Source organism: Archocentrus centrarchus, chromosome 1, assembly GCF_007364275.1.
Source record: "Archocentrus centrarchus isolate MPI-CPG fArcCen1 chromosome 1, fArcCen1, whole genome shotgun sequence".
Lineage (NCBI taxonomy): Eukaryota > Metazoa > Chordata > Actinopteri > Cichliformes > Cichlidae > Archocentrus > Archocentrus centrarchus.
In genome coordinates, this window is record NC_044346.1 from 35,957,315 (window position 1) to 35,978,760 (window position 21,446).

At 45.6% G+C, this 21,446-nt stretch overlaps 3 protein-coding genes across 3 annotated transcripts in view; all 3 read left to right on the top strand.

The window, feature by feature from the left end:
- Window positions 1–1,054: 1,054 nt before the first annotated feature.
- On the top strand, window positions 1,055–9,707 carry LOC115790066 (perforin-1-like). The gene is made up of 4 exons (XM_030743725.1): window positions 1,055–1,088; window positions 1,391–1,934; window positions 2,134–2,167; window positions 8,553–9,707. The coding sequence occupies exons 1-4, from the start codon at window positions 1,055–1,057 to the stop codon at window positions 9,705–9,707; spliced, it is 1,767 nt and encodes a 588-aa protein (XP_030599585.1).
- LOC115790049 (perforin-1-like) overlaps window positions 8,121–21,446 on the top strand; it is a 62,961-nt gene continuing 49,635 nt past the window's right edge. Inside the window, exon 1 of the mRNA XM_030743709.1 lies at window positions 8,121–8,192. The gene's annotated coding sequence lies outside the window, so the exon portion shown is untranslated. The remainder of the gene's footprint in view (window positions 8,193–21,446) is intronic.
- On the top strand, window positions 17,051–19,216 carry LOC115790043 (perforin-1-like). The gene is made up of 3 exons (XM_030743698.1): window positions 17,051–17,101; window positions 17,230–17,765; window positions 17,958–19,216. Exons 2-3 carry the CDS (start codon window positions 17,230–17,232, stop codon window positions 19,135–19,137), a joined length of 1,716 nt encoding a protein of 571 aa, XP_030599558.1. The 5' UTR covers window positions 17,051–17,101; the 3' UTR covers window positions 19,138–19,216.

The window sequence follows — 21,446 nt, forward strand, 5'->3', positions numbered from 1 at the left end:
TCTGACTAGGATGCCTCCTGGGCACCTCTTGAGTGATGTGTTCCAGGCATGTCCTACTGGGAGGAGGCTCTGGGGTAGACCCAGGACACCCTGGGGAGATTATATCTCTCGGCTGGCCTGGGAACACCTTGGGGTTCTCCCGGATGAGCTGGAGGAGGTGGCTAGGGAGAGGGAGGTCTGGGTTTCTCTGCTTAAGCTGCTGTCATAGGCGCCGTGACCCATAAGATGTCATAAGAGATCCTTGTGCTTGTGTCTGCAACAGTAACCAGAATGTGAAGACAAACTGCTGGCCTGCTGGGAAAGGTCTTTCAACATTTAAGGTGCTCAAACTTTATACAGAGGGTCTATATGGTGACAAGTGGGATCGGCGTGAGGAGGTGAGTAAAAGCTGAATCACGGTAGGTTATTCTTTTCCTACATGTGCACCAGGTCTTAGTGGTAATCACTGTCAGGAATACATCCCCTCTCCCATGAGCTCCTCTTTGGCCGAGGTCTTTCGCTCGAGAAACAGGGTCCTTCTTGGAAAATTGGGCAGAAACTATGATTAGTCAGTGCAAAGTGAGCTGTTGTTAATGTGAGACAGGCTGATGAGAGAATAAGGATTTGATTTTATCCTGAATAACCAGTTGCTTATTATCACATTTTATCTTGCTTTTGCACACAAAAATAATAATTTCAATCCAAATATGTTTTTCTGAGAACCTAAAACTATAATCTAACAATAATTCTAGGTTAGAACTATCATTTGTAATTTCTGTCCATCATTCTTGTTTCTTTCAAAATCCAGCAATAAATCATCAGCAAAGACAACATGTGTCTGTCTTTTAAAAATTTTTTGTCATTTTGTGGTTTTCATGTAATGTGGAGATGAAAGATTTTGCTTTCACTTTTAAGGAGCGAGTGTCTGTCGTCTGTATTTTATATTAACCACATAAAACCTAAACCTTAATACAGTAACATCACACAGTATTAGGAGCACTCAATACACAACAATAATTATGAAATCCATGTTTAAGATTGGAAAACCTCGTTCTTAACTGTGACTATAAGCATAATGAAGTCTATGGACAGATCAGGTTTGAATTATAATTAAATTGTGGCCCTTCATCGTATCTTATGTGGGTATTCTTCTTTTTATTGCATTAACTGTTGTTATTTCAGCTGCTTTTTGACTGGTAATCATCTTTGGGTTTCAGATGGGGTGCATCCAGAAAGCTGCATGTCTTTTTCAGCTATGTCATTCACTTTTGTATCCTAGCCAGTGTAGCACATTATCTCAATCTATGGGTACGGAGGACAAGGGATTAAAATGCCATTCAGTTTCATTTATATGACCAGAGAAAAATCTTGGATGAAGAAATTCATTATTTCTCCTTCTTTTGTCCTTTATTTCCCTTCATACAGATGGCAAGGCTGTGGCACCTCCTGCTCCTGTGCTGGGCATGGAGTCCTCTGTGCCTCCCATCCAGGGTAAGCTTCATTGGTACACCGCAGGATTGTGAAAAGGCTCACTTTGTCCCTGGTTACAATCTGGGTGGTGAAGGCTTTGACATTGTGACGATGGAGAGAAAAGGTGCCTATGTCATCGACACTGAGACGTGGAAGCTTCGAGACGGCACCTGCAGGATGTACAGAAACAGCTACATGAATCAGGAAAAGCAGAAGGTCCCTGTCGCAATGCTGGACTGGAGAACCCTCCCCAAGTGCAGTTTATCAGTCTCCAGTACACTCTATGATTCTGCTGAAACACTTGCTAATGATTCCACATCATCTGTGTCCAATGACTGGAAGGTTGGCCTTGAAATTCCTGTTTCTAGTGGCGTTGGGATTGGTTTTGGTGGTTCCCAATCCAAAGCTTCTAGCTTTGCCATGCAAAAGTCAAAACAAGATCATTACAGCTTCTTTTGCCATTCTGTCAACTGTAAATTCTATGGGTGAGTATTTGGACAGAATTCATCGTCTCTCTAAAGCTAACAATTATATATCCTAATTTTTCATTTTCATTTTACTGTAGATGTGATTATTATTTACTGACAGAGAAAAACTTCAACAGTATTTTACCATCTGAGTGAAATATTATTGCTTTACTTTATTATTGTATACCTTTAAAAGAATAATTTCTATGCTTTACAGTTACAGACTGGCAGCGAATCCTCCACTGAGTCATGTCATGGCCGGGGAGGAAACAGGCGAGGAAGGGCAAACACGAGGGACTCCAGAGAAAGGCATAACTTAAAGGTATTTATTTATTGTAAGGGAGATGAAGGGAAGACACGGGGAACACAGGAACACGCAGGCACAATAACGTCAACGACGCGACAAGGAACACATGGGAACTGAGGGCTTAAATACACAATGGGTAATCAGGGAAAGAGGAAACAGCAGGGAACAACAGGTGAGGCAAAGGAAACTAATTACACAGGGGAAGCAAAGCTAGACACAAAGCACAGGGAAACCACACTGGCAAAATAATACAGGAAGTGATAAACCAAGGAACACGCAGACAAGTCACAACACTGGGAACAAGACATCAAACATACTGGGAGGACACGCACAGGAAATAAACTATAAACACAAAACGCTGGGCAAACGGCCCAGGACATGACAGGACCCCCCCCTCAAAGGCCGGCTCCCGACGGCCAAAACGAGAAACAAAACCAGACCAGGGCGGGAGGCGGGGGACCAGGAAGGAGGGCCCGAAACAAAAAACACAAAAACCCAGGCAGGGAGCAAACAGGAAGAAGGCCCAGGAATGAAATCAAACACAATGGACAAAACAGAAAAAACAACAAGGCAGGCCAAAAAGCAAAACAAGGGCATCGGGAAGAAGTCCAGAAACCAAAACAAAACACAGAAACCCAAAAACAGGTCAGAAGAGTTCAGGGGAAAGCCCAAATCAGAAAACATAGTTCAGGAGGCCGCAGAGGCCAAGGGGCCACCAAGCAGAATCAGGATGAGGGAGGCCGACTGTGCTCCCAGCGGCGGCGGCGACGACGAGGAGGAGTCACTGGAGGCCGACCGCGCTCCCAGCGGCGGCGGCGACGAAGAGGAGGAGTCACTGGAGGCCGACCGCGCTCCCAGCGGCGGCGGCGACGACGAGGAGGAGTCACTGGAGGCCGAGCGCGCTCCCAGCGGCGGCGGCGACGACGAGGAGGAGTCACTGGAGGCCGACCGTGCTCCCAGCGGCGGCGGCGACGACGAGGAGGAGTCACTGGAGGCCGACCGCGCTCCCAGCGGCGGCGGCGACGACGAGGAGTCACTGGAGGCCGACCGCGCTCCCAGCGGCGGCGACGACGACGGGGAGGAGTCACTGGAGGCCGACCGCGCTCCCAGCGGCGGCGACGACGACGCGGAGGAGTCACTGGAGGCCGACCGCGCTCCCAGCGGCGGCGACGACGATGCGGAGGAGTCACTGGAGGCCGGCCGCGGGGCATGCGGCGACGGAGACGAGGAGCAGGCACTGGAGGCCGGCCGCGGGGCATGCGGCGGCGGAGACGAGGAGCAGGCACTGGAGGCCGGCCGCGGGGCATGCGGCGGCGGAGACGAGGAGCCGGCACTGGAGGCCGGCCGCGGGGCATGCGGCGGCGGAGACGAGGAGCAGGCACTGGAGGCCGGCCGCGGGGCATGCGGCGGCGGAGACGAGGAGCAGGCACTGGAGGCCGGCCGCGGGGCATGCTGCGGCGGAGACGGGCGACCCCGGGCTCAGGTGGGGAACCCTCCGGTGGCGCGGAGCGCTTGAACTGAGCGGAGACCCCCACTGGCTCGGACTGAGCGGGACCCTCTGGCTCGGAGTGCTCGGATTGAGCGGAGACCCCCACCGGCTCGGACTGAGCGGGACCCTCAGGCTCGGAGTGCTCGGACTGAGCGGAGACCCCCAACGGCTCGGACTGAGCAGAGACCCCAACGGCTCGGACTGAGCGGAGACCCCCAACGGCTCGGAGCGCTCGGATTGAGCGGAGACCCCCACCGGCTCGGACTGAGTGGGATCCTCTGGCTCGGAGCGCTCGGACTGAGCGGAGACCCCCAACGGCTCGGACTGAGGTTCAGGTGAGTCGGATGGTGAGAATGATGGCAACAGGGGAGCTAACTGGGACTGTGACTCAGAGACCAGAGACTCTACAGCAGTCGACGGGAGAGACTGGGGCTGAGACAGAGAAGCTGTTGAGACTGACAGGGACCCTGACTGGGAAGGAACTGGAATTGGGGAAGCTGACACTGGGGAAGCTAAGGGAACCAAAATTACAGAGGGAGCAGGAGCCGACGAGGACGGAGGGGAGGCTAGAGCTGGAGCTGACTGAGGACGCGGGAGAGCGGCTGGCTGTGCGGGAGCAGACTGAGGACGAGGGAGAGCGGCTGGCTGTGCGGGGGCAGACTGAGGATGAGGGAGAGCGGCTGGCTGTGCGGGAGCAGACTGAGGACGAGGGAGCGCGGCTGGCTGTGCGGGAGCAGACTGAGGACGAGGGAGCGCGGCTGGCTGTGCGGGAGCAGACTGAGGACGAGGGAGAGCGGCTGGCTGTGCGGGAGCAGACTGAGGACGAGGGAGCGCGGCTGGCTGCGAGCCAGAGAGAGCCGACTGCGTGGAACCTGACCGAGAGCTAGGGAGAGCAGACTGCATGGAAACTGACCGAGAGCTAGGGAAATCTGGCTGCGTGGAAACTGACCGAGAGCTAGGGAGATCTGGCTGCGTGGAAGCTGACTGAACGCTACGGGGAGCAGTCTGCGTGGAGACTGACTGAGAGCTAGGAAGAGCTGACACTGGGCAAGCTGTCAGTACTGGAGCTACCGAGGGAGCCGGAGCTGAGGGAACTGGGACCAAAACTGAAGGAACTAAGACAGGAGCTGAGGGAACTGAGACTAAAGATGGAAAAACTGCAGATGAAGAGACCAAAACCGAACTGACTGAAGGGTCCAAGGGGATTACGGAGCTAACTGACGTTAAAGCGGAGGGAGCTGACTGAGAGGGCACAGAAACAGCTGACACCGGGGACCGAGGAGGAGCGACTGGAGCTGACAGAGACTGAGAAGGCTGGGAGTGAGCTGGCGCTACAGCTGGCTGAAAAGGTGGCTGTGACCCTGACTGTGACCCTGCTGCATTTACAGCTAACTGTGACTGGGACCATGTGGAGCGTGGCTGAGGCTTGGGGCCTGCTGCTGCTGGTGACGGAGAGACAGTCTGAAGAGGCGCTGCAGACGACACTGAAGACTGCTGTGAGGGCTTGGACCTGGCTGCCCCCACCCGCGGAACAGGAACGGGTGCAGGGGTCAGCCCGTCCGTGGCTGCCCCCACCCACGGAACAGGAACGGGTGCAGGGGTCAGCCCGTCCGTGGCTGCCCCCACCCGCGGAACAGGTACGGGTGCAGGGGGAGCTGGAGCTAAGGGAGCTGGAGCAGGGTGAGCAGAGGGAGCTGGAGCTACAGCTGACTGGGAACACTGCGACTGAGGGGGAGCTGGAGCTACAGCTGACTGGGAACACTGCGACTGAGGGAGCTGGAGCAGGGTGAGCAGAGGGAGCTGGAGCTACAGCTGACTGGGAACACTGCGACTGAGGGGGAGCTGGAGCTACAGCTGATTGGGAACACTGGGAAGAAGCTCCACCCCTCCCTCTTGACGTCTCCACCCCTCCCCCACCCGCCACCTCTACAGTTAGTCTCACTGCTGACCAGGTGAGAAGACAACTTAAGAGACTCCACAAAAACAAGGCTGCAGGCCCTGACGGGGTCTCCCCCAGGGTGCTTAAAGCCTGTGCCACCCAGCTTTGTGGAGTACTGCACCATGTCTTCAATATGAGCCTGGATCTTCAGAGGGTCCCTGTGATGTGGAAGACATCTTGCATCGTTCCGGTCCCGAAGATGACGCGACCCAGTGACGTCAAGGATTACAGGCCAGTGGCACTGACTTCCCACATAATGAAGACCATGGAGAGGCTCGTCCTGGATCAGCTCCGGCCCATTGTCCAGTCATTTCTGGACCCCCTCCAGTTCGCCTACCAGCCCCGCCTGGGAGTTGAGGATGCCATTATCTACCTGCTAAACCGAGTCTACGCTCACCTGGATAAGCTGGCCAGCACTGTGAGGGTCATGTTCTTTGACTTCTCAAGTGCATTCAACACCATTCAGCCTGCTCTTCTGGGTGATAAGTTGACAGCGATGCAGGTAGATGTCCCCCTTGTGTCCTGGATTGTTGACTACCTGACTGGCAGACCACAGTATGTACGGCTGCAGCACTGTGTGTCTGACAGAGTAGTTAGCAACACTGGAGCCCCACAAGGGACTGTCCTCTCTCCCTTCCTCTTTACCCTCTACACCACAGACTTCAGCTACTGCTCAGAGACCTGCCATCTTCAAAAGTTTTCTGATGACTCTGCAATAGTTGGATGTATCAGCAGGGGTGATGAGGATGAGTACAGGAGGACAGTGAAGGACTTTGTCACATGGTGCAAGCGGAACCATCTAGAGCTCAACGTGACAAAGACAAAGGAACTGGTGGTGGACTTGAGGAAAGACAAGGCACCGGTGGCCCCTATGTCCATCGGAGGGGTCAGTGTGGACACCGTTGAGGACTACAAATATCTGGGAGTACACATTGACAACAAACTGGACTGGGCTAAGAACACTGATGCCCTATACAGGAAGGGCCAAAGTCGCCTCTATTTTCTGAGACGCCTGAGGTCCTTCAACATCTGCCGGACTATGCTCAGGATCTTCTATGAGTCTGTGGTGGCGAGTGCCATCCTCTATGCTGTTGCATGCTGGGGCAGCAGACTGAGGGCGCCAGACGCCAACAGACTCAATAAACTGATCCACAAAGCCAGTGATGTGGTGGGAGTGGAGCTGGATTCGCTTATGGCAGTGTCGGAGAGGAGGATGCTGTCTAAGCTGCAGGCCATTATGAACAGTGGCTCCCACCCACTCTACAACACAGTGATGGGACACAGGAGCACATTCAGTGCAAGACTCATCCCACCAAAATGCACCACAGAGTGCCACAGGAGGTCATTTCTACCTGTGGCCATCAGACTCTATAACTCCTCCCTTAATAGGTGACATTGTGGTTCATCAGTGTCATTCACTTATCAGTATTCAATTGTACATAAAATTGTTTAAATTTCCATATACATTGTACATACACTATATACATTGTACATTGTACATACACTTATACATTGTACAAAAAAGGACTGTGCATATATATATAATGACACCTATTTAAAAATTTTTGCACTCACAATTCTCATATGTGTATAGATTTAGATGTGTATATAGTCAAAATATCTCTTTAGTCTTTATACTTTTATGCCTTTAGTGTATGTTATTGTGTTTTAGGTTTACTCGTTTAAATGAAACGGTTGCAGCTGTAACAATAGTAATTTCCCTTTGGGATCAATAAAGTATTCTGACTGACTGACTGACTAAGGGAACTGACAGGAGTGGCTGAGAGGCTGCAGCAGTGGTCTGTGGTGCTGGCTGTAGGTGAAGGGTGGTGATTACAAAGTCTTTCACTAACCCGTGCAAGGAGTCCAACAGCCACGGGAAACTGGCAATCAGGTCTTGAAGCCTGGTGGTGATGGCTTCCTGTTCCTCCTTACACGGGTCAGATAACAAGTCCAAGCATAATCGGTCCACTCTTCGGATCAGAATTTTCCTGCTCTCCTCTGAGAGGGAGGAAGCAGCAGAGTACATGACGTGATGAACAGGAACAGTCACTTTCGGGAACAGAACAGACTCACTCACTGTGTCGGTGGGCTGAAGTTGCTCTTTCTGCTGCTGAGAGCCAAACTTCCACCCCACGGAAACGGGCTGAAGACTTGGCTGTGCAGACGGCTGGGATAGCCGCGGCGTTATACCACGCGGCGCCGGAAAAAACTCCTCCCGCAACTGCTGGGAATCCCTCCCCCTCCCTTGCTGCTCCGTCTGTGTGAGGGAAGAGGGGCGAGTGAACGGAGAGGCAGGTGAGGGAGCGGCCGGCGCCAAAAACAGTCCGCCCATGCGGCAGACCTGCGGTTTAGGCGGGGGCAGCGGCGTCGCCGGGGACCGTTCAAAACAGCTGGTCCCCCCAGCGCCAGGCGAGTGCCGTTGTAACGGCCGGAGCTTGCAGGGTCTTTAGTATGGTCGCGTCGTTCTGTCATGGCCGGGGAGGAAACAGGCGAGGAAGGGCAAACACGAGGGACTCCAGAGAAAGGCATAACTTAATGGTATTTATTTATTGTAAGGGAGACGAAGGGAAGACACGGGGAACACAGGAACACGCAGGCACAATAACGTCAACGACGCGACAAGGAACACATGGAAACTGAGGGCTTAAATACACAATGGGTAATCAGGGTAAGAGGAAACAGCAGGGAACAACAGGTGAGGCAAAGGAAACTAATTACACAGGGGAAGCAAAGCTAGACACAAAGCACAGGGAAACCACACTGGCAAAATAATACAGGAAGTGATAAACCAAGGAACACGCAGACAAGTCTCAACACTGGGAACAAGACATCAAACATACTGGGAGGACACGCACAGGAAATAAACTATAAACACAAAACGCTGGGCAAACGGCCCAGGACATGACAAGTCATGACTTTGAATCAGTTGTGAACTCCCTTCCTTCTTATTCAAGTACGACCGAGCATTCATACCGCCATTTGGTTGAGACATATGGTACTCATTTCATCACACAAGTGTATCTCGGAGGGGAAAAGAAGGCCATCACTTCTATCAAGACCTGCGAAGCATCCATGAACGGCCTGTCAGCAACAGATGTCAAGGACTGCCTCTCAGTGGAGGCCTCAGTTAGCTTCGCGAGTACTGCCAGCATTAAGGCCATGTACAAACACTGTAACGAAATGAGAAAAAAGTTGAACTCTGGGCAAAGTTTCAGCAGTGCATTTAGTGAGCGATACACAGAGATCACTGGTGGACACATTAATGGAGCTGATATCCTCTTTCAAGGGCAATCAAACCCCTCTCTCTATAATGACTGGATCAGCTCTCTGAAATACACACCCGATGTGATTCAATACAACATAAAGCCAATGCACATGATTCTGCCAAGCAGTCATCGTGCCAGAGCTGGACTGAAGCGAGAGGTGGAGAAGTACATCAAGAAAAATGCACTGATGAAACAATGCTCAGAGTCCTGCAAGATTGGGCACAGATCCAGCAGGAGAGATCCTTGTGCTTGTGTCTGCAATGGTAATCAAAACGTCAAGTCAAACTGCTGTCCTGCTGGGAGAGGTCTTGCAACATTAAAGGTGTTCAATATTTATGCAAAGAATCTGTATGGTGACAGGTGTACTCAAACCGATGGATCAGTACTAGTTAAATATGGTGACCAGATAAAGCACACTGGCATTATAGCAAATGATGATAATCCCAGATGGTCAGAGGTATTTGAGTTTGGACCCATCACACTTAACATGAAAGACAAACTGGAGGTTGATGTTTATGATGAGGATAGTTACTGGAACAGTGATCATCTGGGTGGGTGTTTGGTTAAACTGCGTAGAGGGTGGCAGAATTACAGCTGCATGCTAAATCATGGTACTGTCTTCTTTTCCTGGAAAGTGGAGTGTGCACCAAGTCTTGGTGGTGACTCCTGTGAGGAGTGCGTTCCCTCTCCCATGAGTTCCTCTTTGGCCAAAGTCTTTCACACCAGAAATGGTATCCTTATTGGAGAAACTGGTGAGAAAGATCACTCATGCCAGGAGTCGGAGTAAGACACAGGAAGACTTTGTGATGCATGCATTTTCAGCAGTGGCTTCCTTTTACGGTGATGCTTTTAATTCTTTTGCTTAACTGTATTTATCCTGTGCAACCATTCCTGCCTCATGTATTACTCACAAATATATTGATTCTGGATTCATGCATTCTAAGCCAATCAAATCTGCCAATAAAGCATTTATAAAAACAACATCAATGCTGGTGTGTTTGCTTCATTTGGTTTAAGGTTTGAAATGTGCTACACAGCGGTGAACATGGCCCAACTTTTCTGAAATATGTTAATGTGTTTTCTCAGTGTAAAATGTTTGTATTATACAGTCATCATTATTTTCACTAAAACAAGAGACTGCATATTTGCATGCTATAAAAATGTGTCTCTTGGTTTGTGTTTCTATTAAAATTTATATGATCCACCTGAATGAGTGTGTTGATAGACGGGAAACTGAAAGACTGAAAGTTAGCTATGATCAAGTTTGACTCACAGGCCCCAAATGCAGACAAAGATGTCACAATAATGCACAGCAGCTTGCAGAATCATGCCTTTCACTGTGATGACTGCAGCATATAAATTACATTTACATTATCAATATTATACCAGAAGCTTATGCTTGCATTGAATTTAGGTGCATCAGAACCATGCCTGATGATTTTGTGACTCACTTGAATGACTGAATGGGCTGCATTCTTTCCTCCATATATTTAATATGTTAAAGAAGTGTGGAAAAACGTCATATGTTCTCCTGCACCCACAGACCTTCACCTTCATCTTCAGTGAGTGCCAGCATTATGTTAAAATTTTGCTGAGCTTTAGGATTCAAAAAGTCTTGATATGGTGAGTGATGGTTGACTGTGACATGTACAAAACAACTGATGTTTCACTTACATGTAGTTTATAGTTTATTTCTACAACTTGTGCCAGTGTAAACACTTTGACCATCATTTCCACTTAAAGGCTGATGCATGTGTTATTTTCCTTTGTGAGGTTGCAGTCGCTCATGTTTGGCCTCACTGTAGGTAGGTGTGAAAATGACCACAATACAAAGCACCAGTATTTCTGTTTCTCATGTGGGCAGCTGTTGGTGCTGATTTTAAATGTGTTCAATTCTCACTACCTGTCTGCCACTTCTTTAAGCTCACTGTTAAATGAAAGAAAATTGAGATAGTTCTCTCAGTGATTATCTGTTTACATAGTGCTTGAAGTTGCATTTGGGAAATTTGTATTAAGATGATGTGTGTTTATTTGTTGAGCTTCTTTGTCCCCTTAAGGAAGAAAAGGCTAATTTTGTGCAGAGCGTCTTGAAAATATGTATCTCTACTTGAACAGTGTGAGAGTGCCAGCAGCAAGCTGTAACTCTTTCATTGTGAAAATGTATAATCATTAAAGTATACATGTGAATTTGTTTGCCTTCTTGTATGCATGGAGGGCATGCATGCACACGTCTGCAATCTCCAAAGGCTTCATTTCGATAGATCAATGTGTGCATGTTTGCATGGAAACATGTTTTCATGGAGCAGAAATTTAAACATGTCCACATGGATCTGGTGCCTCTTAGTGGTGAAGACCTGAACTGCAACTTCTTGGAGCACTGAAGCAGACACAGTGTTTGTACAGTTTGTGTGGGGCCCCGTGGCACAGGATGAGCAGCAGCAGAAGAGGCTGAACAACATTTATGTAATCAGCAGTGATGCAAACAAAGCAAACTATCAAATCTTTGGAAGGAATTATAAAACTTTATGTGCAGAATTCCAGTCATTTCACTATGCAAGGCCAGCTCTTCATCTTATGAAGTGAAGGAATTTATAATAATACCAAGAGTGTGTGTGCTGTTTGCTGTTTAAGCCTTTAGGTTTCTGCGTGTTTGTTTCATCAAACAGGAATGACATAACAAACAAACGGAATAAGGAGTCCAATTATTAAATTTAATAAAGCCATTTCCAAACAGTTTACAGATTAATCTGGGTCAGAACTGCATACCATACTCGTGTGAGATGGCATGAAGTACTGGCGCTTTCTAATTCAAGTTACAGTTGTCATATAGTCACAGCATATCAGTCTTGGTTACATCATTTACAAAACAGAATGTGGAAAACAGATAATTTCAACAACAGGGTGACCTCGAAGTCTCCATTTCTATCATTGTGTAGTCTTCATCAGTGTGGCTCATTGTACAGTCAGAACACAAAGTTCATGATGACACAGAACGTATGTCTGTGTAGATTCTCAGTCATCCAGGTCATAGTAGTCTCTGGAGCTTGAAAAAGGCGACTGGACTTCTTTTTGTTTCTTGAAGACGTTTCACATCTCATCCGAAAGGCTTCTTCAGTTCTCAACCAAATGGTGGACTCGAATGACACAGAACATTATAAGCTTCTGTATTTTTAATCAGTTAAGTTATTTTCCAGACAAATTTCTCAGGGAAGTAAACGTACGTAAGTAAATGTATGTGGCATATACTATGAATATTCCAACAGAAGGAAAAGCACATACTGTTGCCTCTACCTGTAGTAGTAACTTTTATGTCTACGCTGACAAAGTATTTAAATACGGAGACACTCCTGCAAGTACAAAAGTAAACATTTATTATTAAAGTACCAAGTTAGATTAGTTTCAACTCATTGTCATTATGCACAAAACAAAATGTCAATTCCGGATCACTCATCCAGAGACGAGCATCTGCGGTCATGCAGCCAGAGACTGGCGCTACCTGTCATGTGTGAGCGGTGTGGCGAACAGGGTGGACCCAAAAGCAGAACTCAAAAGGCAGGACTGAATGAATGTGATGAGTTTAATTACAGAAAATAATCCAAAAATATACAGAACTGAGGTAGATGACGAGGCCGCAAAACAGAGACAGAACCACACCTTCATGAGGGAGGACGCGACAAGGAACAGAAGGAAATGTAGACAATAAATACACCGGGAATGATGAGGGAAAACAGGAAACAGCTGAGGAGAACAGGTGGACAAAATCATACTAATGAAACACAGGAAGCAAAACTCCACACAACACACAGGGAACGTAAGACTGTCGAAATAAAACAGGAACACCAAACGAGGTACATGCAGACTTAACACAGGGGGCTGGCACAAAGGAAAATTAAACATGGACCACAGAACAAGGAAAAATACAGAAACACAGACACAGGGGAGACAGGAACAGAGGGAACTAGAAAACCACAACTGATAAGGCCAGAACTAAGATGAATAAGGAAAATCAAAACAAAACTAGAAAACACAACCCAGTGAAAGCAGCACTAAACACAAAATGCTGGGCATACGGCCTAGCACCATGACACTACCATTAGACAATGTGGTTTAAGTGTCTTGCCCAAGGACACAACGCAGCGCAGGGACAGGGACTCGAACCTGCAAACTTCTTTTTATCACATACAGGAATGGATGCACTTTGGTCACTTGCTTCATTTGGTTTAAGGTTTGAAATGTGCTACACAGCATGTGTTTTCTCAGTGTAAAATATTTGTATTATACAGTCATCATTGTTTTCACTAAAATAAGAGACTGCATATTTGCATGCTATAAAAATGTGTCTCTTGGTTTGTGTTTCTATTAAAATTTATATGATCCACAGAGATCACTGGTGGACACATTAATGGAGCTGATATCCTCTTTCAAGGGAAATCAAACCCCTCTCTCTATAACGACTGGATCAGCTCTCTGAAATACACACCTGATGTGATTCTATACAACATAAAGCCAATGCACATGATTCTGCCAAGCAGTCATCGTGCCAGAGCTGGACTGAAGCGAGAGGTGGAGAAGTACATCAAGAAAAATGCACTGATGAAACAATGCTCAGAGTCCTGCAAGATTGGGCACAGATCCAGCAGGAGAGATCCTTGTGCTTGTGTCTGCAATGGTAATCAAAACGTCAAGTCAAACTGCTGTCCTGCTGGGAGAGGTCTTGCAACATTAAAGGTGTTCAATCTTTATGCAAAGAATCTGTATGGTGACACAACTACACAAACAGATGGATCAGTACTAGTTAAATATGGTGACCAGATAAAGCACACTGGCATTATAGCAAATGATGATAATCCCAGATGGTCAGAGGTATTTGAGTTTGGACCCATCACACTTAACATGAAAGACAAACTGGAGGTTGATGTTTATGATGAGGATAGTTACTGGAACAGTGATCATCTGGGTGGGTGTTTGGTTAAACTGCGTAGAGGGTGGCAGAATTACAGCTGCATGCTAAATCATGGTACTGTCTTCTTTTCCTGGAAAGTGGAGTGTGCACCAAGTCTTGGTGGTGACTCCTGTGAGGAGTACGTCCCCTCTCCCATGAGTTCCTCTTTGGCCAAAGTCTTTCACACCAGAAATGGTATCCTTATTGGAGAAACTGGTGAGAAAGATCATTCAGGCCGGGAATTGGAGTAAGACACAGGAAGACTTTGTGATGCATGCATTTTCAGCAGTGGCTTCCTTTTACGGTGATGCTTTTAATTCTTTTGCTTAACTGTATTTATCCTGTGCAACCATTCCTGCCTCATGTATTACTCACAAATATATTGATTCTGGATTCATGCATTCTAAGCCAATCAAATCTGCCAATAAAGCATTTATAAAAACAACATCAATGCCGGTGTGTTTGCTTCATTTGGTTTAAGGTTTGAAATGTGCTACACAGCGGTGAACATGGCCCAACTTTTCTGAAATATGTTAATGTGTTTTCTCAGTGTAAAATGTTTGTATTATACAGTCATCATTATTTTCACTAAAACAAGAGACTGCATATTTGCATGCTATAAAAATGTGTCTCCTGGTTTGTGTTTCTATTAAAATTTATATGATCCACCTGAATGAGTGCGTTGATAGACGGGAAACTGAAAGACTGAAAGTTAGCTATGATCAAGTTTGACTCACAGGCCCCAAATGCAGACAAAGATGTCACAATAATGCACAGCAGCTTGCAGAATCATGCCTTTCACTGTGATGACTGCAGCATATAAATTACATTTACATTATCAATATTATACCAGAAGCTTATGCTTGCATTGAATTTAGGTGCATCAGAACCATGCCTGATGATTTTGTGACTCAGTTGAATGACTGAGTGGGCTGCATTCTTTCCTCCATATATTTAATATGTTAAAGAAGTGTGGAAAAACGTCATATGTTCTCCTGCACCCACAGACCTTCACCTTCATCTTCAGTGAGTGCCAGCACTATGTTAAAATTTTGCTGAGCTTTAGGATTCAAAAAAGTCTTGATATGGTGAGTGATGGTTGACTGTGACATGTACAAAACAACTGATGTTTCACTTACATGTAGTTTATAGTTTATTTCTACAACTTGTGCCAGTGTAAACACTTTGACCATCATTTCCACTTAAAGGCTGATGCATGTGTTATTTTCCTTTGTGAGGTTGCAGTCGCTCATGTTTGGCCTCACTGTAGGTAGGTGTGAAAATGACCACAATACAAAGCACCACTATTTCTGTTTCTCATGTGGGCAGCTGTTGGTGCTGATTTTAAATGTGTTCAATTCTCACTACCTGTCTGCCACTTCTTTAAGCTCACTGTTAAATGAAAGAAAATTGAGATAGTTCTCTCAGTGATTATCTGTTTACATAGTGCTTGAAGTTGCATTTGGGAAATTTGTATTAAGATGATGTGTGTTTATTTGTTGAGCTTCTTTGTCCCCTTAAGGAAGAAAAGGCTAATTTTGTGCAGAGCGTCTTGAAAATATGTATCTATACTTGAACAGTGTGGGAGTGCCAGCAGCAAGCTGTAACTCTTTCATTGTGAAAATGTATAATCATTAAAGTATACATGTGAACTTGTTTGCCTTCTTGTATGCATGGAGGGCATGCATGCACACGTCTGCAATCTCCAAAGGGTTCATTTCGATAGATCAATGTGTGCATGTTTGTATGGAAACATGTTTTCACGGAGCAGATGCAACTATGTTTCCCATGTGTATTGTGTATTTACACAAACACAAAGAGTCCTCTGAGTATCCCGACCAATCACTTTGCCTCTGTGTGACGGCACACCTCCTGTCTGTGTTATAAATAGAGAATAGATGCATCAACTCCCTCGGGTTAAACAGCTCAAGTTCAAAAACCTTCAACTGACTGTTTTGACAGAAGGGAAAAGACGCACTCCGCAAAGACAGACCGCGGCTGATAAACAGTGTTAGCCGGCTATTACAGAGTCACAGTCGTACTGTATTAACTGCATAATGTTGGTTAAAATAGATGTTTATAGTTCTGACTTCAGTACAGCCAACAGGATCCCAACCAATCAGATGTTTCACATTGAAATATTAATAACATTATTTATTCCTGAACACAGAAGTGTTAAAGGTTTCTGACTTATGCAGCAGATCCCGGGGCTCTGCTCTGGAAAATGATTTAAACATGTCCACATGGATCTGGTGCCTCTTAGTGGTGAAGACCTGAACTGCAACTTCTTGGAGCACTGAAGCAGAAACAGAGTTTGTACAGTTTGTGTGGGGCCCTGTGGCACAGGACGAGCCGCAAAAGAGGCTGAACAACATGTATGTAATCAACAGTGATGCAAGCAAAGCAAACCATCAAATCTTTGGAAGGAAGTTTAAATCTTCATTTCACTGTTAAAGGCCAGCTCTTCATCATATGAAGGAAAAGCACATAATGTAGCCTCTACCTGTATTAGTAACTTTTATGTCTACGCTGACAAAGTATTTAAATACAGAGACACTCCTGCAAGTACAAAATTCAACATTTATTACTAAAGAACCAAGTTAAATTAGATTCAACTCATTGTGCACACAACAAAATCATCATTCCTGATCACTCATCTAGAGAACGGTACTACCGTTAGGGAATGTGGTTTAAGTGTCTTGCCCAAGGACGCAACGCAGTGCAGGGACAGGGGCTCAAACCTACAACTTTCCGGCTATAAGGCAAGCGGCTTTCCACTGCACCACTGCCACTCTGTCTGTCTCCATGTGTTAGCCCTGTGACAGTCTGGTGACCTGAACAGGATGCACGCTGCCTTTTGCAATGTGACAGCTGTGATAGGCTAAAACCCAACCCTGAACAGGATAAGTTGAATAAAAATAGATGGATGGCCGCTTTATTGTTGTTAATGAGCAGCAGATTCAGTGTAACAAATGCACCCTTGTAGAGGAAATTTTACATTTTCAGATTGATAATTGAAGAAAATTCTTCTGTGGTGAGAAGAACGTGTTTTAAAGAACGTGTTTTAAAGACGTCTTCTGTGAGACTTACTTAGCACAGTGGGAGTGAGCAAAATGTGTGAATGCGGTTGATTAAATTAGCCTGACAGTATTGACTCTGCCTCCGGGCTATTAATGTTACAGTATACAGTTAGAGTCAGACTTTGAAAGCGTGATCAGAGCTCGCTGTTCACAGTCGAGGTAAGGTGTGACAGGTTTGTATAGGGTCATTAAAAACTGTTAGTTTAGGCTGAGAGTGTACATTTAAGGATTGCTTTGTTTAACTGTTTATATTTGTCCTCCTGTCACTTTTTATTTCCTCCACACAGATGACAAAGCTGTGGCACTTCCTGCTCCTGCTCTGGGCATGGAGCCCTCTGTGCCTTCCTTCCAGCGTCAGCTTCCCTGGCACAGCGGACGAGTGTGAAAAGGCTCCCTTCATCCCTGGCTACAATCTGGGTGGAGAAGGTTTCGACATTGTCAAAATGGAGAGAAAAGGAGCCTCCATCATTGATGCTGAAACATGGAAGACTGGCAATGGTTCCTGTCAGCTGCAGAGAAACTCCTTCATGAAGGAAGAAAAGCAGAAGATTCCTATCGCGGTGGTGGACTGGAGAATCATCCCCAAGTGTGACTTAAAGGTCGACAGTGTAGTCTATGACTCTGTTGAAAAGTTTGCCAATGATTCCACATCAGTCGTCTTCAATGACTGGAAAAGTGACCTTAATCTCTCTGCAAACCCAAGAGTCCCTTTTCGGACAATTTATGGAGGTTCCCGGTCAAAAGAATGCACCTTTGCCGCACAAAAGTCAAAGAAAGACCGCTACACCTTCTTCCGTCACTCTCTCTCTTGTAACTTCTACCGGTGAGTGTGTGGACAGATGTTTGCCCTCGCCTTATTTACTCTGAGTGTGTTTTTCAGTTAACTGAGGAATGCTTCACATCACTGCAGTTAAATAGGAGTGAATTAGTAAATAAATACCGTGTTATATTTGACTTTAATTGACATTTGAATGAAGAAGTTGTAACATCTGTTTGTGATCTGTGTCCTTTACAGGTACCGAATGGCAACAAAACCTCCGCTGACTCATGAATTTGAATCAGCCGTGAACTCCCTTCCTACTTATTCACAAAAAACAGAGACATCATATCGCGCTTTGATCGATACCTACGGGACACATTACATAACACAAGTGCTCCTGGGAGGGAAACTGAAGGCCGTCACTGCTATTAGGACCTGCGAAGCAACCATGAACGGCCTGTCGGCGACCGTAATCAATGACTGTTTGTTAGTCGAGGCTTCGAGGCGCTTTGCTCATTCTGATAGCATTAACTCAATGGCGCAGCACTGTAACACGATAAAGAAGAAGCTCTCTTTGCCGAGTTTTAGTGGTAGATTTAATGAGCGCTTCACTGAGGTCACCGGTGGAAACATTGATGGAGCCGATGTGCTCTTTCAAGCGCAGTCAGATGCTTCTGTGTATAAAAAATGGCTCAGCTCCCTGAAAACCACACCTGATGTGGTCCAGTACAGCTTGAAGGCCCTGCACACCATACTGCCAGCTAATCATAGCACCAGGGCCGGACTGAAGATGGAGGTGGAGAAGTACATCAAGAGAAATGCACTGCAGAAAAAGTGCTCAGAAACTTGTGAGATTGGTCACAGAACCAACAAAAGAGATCCCTGTGCTTGTGTCTGCAACGTCAACCACAACGTGAAGGTAAACTGCTGCCCTGCTGGGAAAGGTCTCGCAACATTAAAGGTGTTCAAGCTTTACGCAAAGGGTCTGTATGGCGACTGTTGCACTCAGACAGATGGTTCAGTGGAGGTTAAATATGATGGCCAGGTAAAGCGCACCGCCATCATCCGGAACAATGACAATCCCAGATGGTCAGAGGTGTTTGAGTTTGGACCCATCAGTCTTAATGACAAGAAGAAAATCATGTTTACGGTTTATGATGAAGACTCATATTGGAACAGCGATCTGCTCGGCCAGTGTCTGTCTGACCTGCACAGCGGAAACGTGACAGACAGCTGTATGTTCAAGCACGGCACCTTCTTCTTTTCATACTCTGTGGAGTGTGCGCCAAATCTTGGTGGTAAACTTTGTCAAGATTACGTACCCACACCTCCCAGTACCTTTTTGACTGAGGTCCCCCCTGACAGGTCTGAGATGCTTGTTGTGGAGCCGGGGAGGATGTATGCTGAAAGATGGAAAAACGATATGGAAATCTGATTTCACCGTAAAAATATTTCATTAACCTTTGATGTTATTTGCTTTGCTTTTTAATGTTTGCTTTGTCTTCTAAGTGAACTTTTTTCACACATTTGCAAATAATTCAACAGCTTTATGAGAAACACTGTTGATTTAGTTTTTGTGCTTTTCTTTGTACTATGAATGCTACAAAATCTGCAAATAAAGCACCAGCAAAGACAGCACTGACCTTGTGTGATTGTTCTTATTCATTGCTATTTTTTAACACTAGTAGGTCTTGTATCAACCACCGAAGGTCAGCATTGTCTGACACTGTGCTGATCACTGAATATGTAGCCAGTATTTACCACAGACTGCAGGCATGCTGAAGTTACTGATCCGTGTACAGTGTGTTGGTACAGTCGTTGTAATTGGTAACCGTTTTTCAAGCCCTCAGTGAGAAGTTATTTGAGAGGGTGGAGTAATAAGTTAACAGCAAGCAAGCCTGGTGAAACACAGAGGTGCTGATCAGGGGTGTGGCTGAAGGGGTGGGGGACATGTCATCCTCAAATTTTTGTAATGTAATATTAAAATATGCATTATTATAAACCTTCAGCACTAGTGCTAATGCAAGTTTTGTAAGACTGTAATTATGGAATGGCCTCATTTGTTACCAATATGTATTTATGACACTGGATACCTGGTTAATTAATCACACACCTTCATCTCTAGAGTTTATATCATCTGTAGAAACTAGCAAAATTATTTCAGTAATGCAGTTATTACTGTGGATTAAACTGGACTGCAGTATCTCTGAGACATGGTTTGAATGCTGTCCCACTGTAACCAGAGTTAGAGTCACTGCCACACATTAAGCACACAGGCTGGTTGGCCTGTAGAAATGTGGTTCTGAAACAGGTAAAAATATATATTTAAGCATCTCAATTAACTGCGTACTCTCTTACATATTAATCCACATATATGTATGTACTACATAGGTAACAATAGGAATGTAAACTAAATTAAATGTAATCCAAAGCCTGTGGCTAACACCTACAGATAACACACTCTAATCTAAATGCACACCAATACCGAGGCCTCAGGCATCAATCATTTGGCAGTCAACACTTCCCTCTGCTGGACCGAACAGTTAAAACAGGTCACTGTGACACGGTTACAGCTTCTTTTACATGTCTGTTTTCTACAGTCACTAAAAACATGTTTGTCATCATGACTCATCACAGTTTGACTAACTCAGAACCAGGGTTATAATAGTTTTGGATTTTACATTATTGTTTAGTTTTAGTTAGTTTTTACTTTTTTTCTCTAATTCAGTTAGTTTGAATTAGTTTTCAGAGTGGTTTTACTCATTTTATTAGTTTTTATTTAGGATTAATGCTTAGGTTTAGTTTAGTTTAGTTAGTTTCAGTATTAGTTTTAGTTTTTTTATACTTTGTCAGGTGCAAGATTCAAAGCACAAGAATGACTGTTGTGTAATGAAAACTCTAACAAAAGATACCGTTTAATGAAATATTTTCAACAACCAGCTGTTCCCAAGACAGCAGCACTATGCGCCAAATCCAAATCCAAATCCAAATCCTAATATATTTATAAAGCACATTTAAATAACAGAGTTAACCAAAGTGCTGTACGTAGGAACAATAAAACAAATACACCAAACACACACATCTAAAATATAAAAAACAATACAACAGCTCAGAGAGATGGCTCTCCGATTTAAAGGCCAAGGAATAAAAATAAGGTTTTAAGACGCACTTTAAAAGCATGCAGAGTAGAAGCTGACCTAACATAAAGGGGCAACTTGTTCCATAGTTTAGGTGCTATGGCTGAGAAAGCTCTGTCCCCCCTGTTCTTAAGCCTAGTTTTAGGAACACTGAGAAGTAGCTGGTCTGCAGATCTCAGTGACCTAGAGGGAACACAAGGGGTTAGGAATTCGGTGAGGCTTGATGGGGCCAGCCCATTTAGAGATTTAAAAACAAACAATAAGATCTTAAAATCAATCCTAAAACGTACCAGAAGCCAGTGAAGGGAGGCCAGCACAGGGGAGATATGCTCAGTTTTAGGAGTTCTAGTAATAAGGCGAGCGGCTGCATTCTGGACCAATTGAAGGTGTGAAAGAGAGGACTGGTTTATAGCAACGTACAGGGCGTTACAGTAGTCAAGCCGAGTACAAATAAAAGCGTGTATAACTCTTTCAAAATTACTAAAAGATAAGAAGGGCTTGACCTTAGAAAGGAGCCTGAGTTGGTAAAAGCCTGATCTCACCACAGAGTTTATGTTTCTCCAGGTTTAGATCTCAGTCTATTTTCACACCAAGGTTATTTACCACG

Excerpts from the sequence above, each read along its gene's own strand:
- LOC115790066 (XM_030743725.1), top strand. The coding sequence starts at position 1,055 with ATGAAGTCTATGGACAGATCAGGTTTGAATTATA. Across the intron at positions 1,935-2,133 it reads GTCAACTGTAAATTCTATGG|TTACAGACTGGCAGCGAATC; the intron begins GTGAGTATTTGG and ends TATGCTTTACAG. Across the intron at positions 2,168-8,552 it reads CGAATCCTCCACTGAGTCAT|GACATGACAAGTCATGACTT; the intron begins GTCATGGCCGGG and ends CAAACGGCCCAG.
- LOC115790043 (XM_030743698.1), top strand. The coding sequence starts at position 17,230 with ATGACAAAGCTGTGGCACTTCCTGCTCCTGCTCTGGGCATGGAGCCCT. Across the intron at positions 17,766-17,957 it reads CTCTCTTGTAACTTCTACCG|GTACCGAATGGCAACAAAAC; the intron begins GTGAGTGTGTGG and ends TGTCCTTTACAG.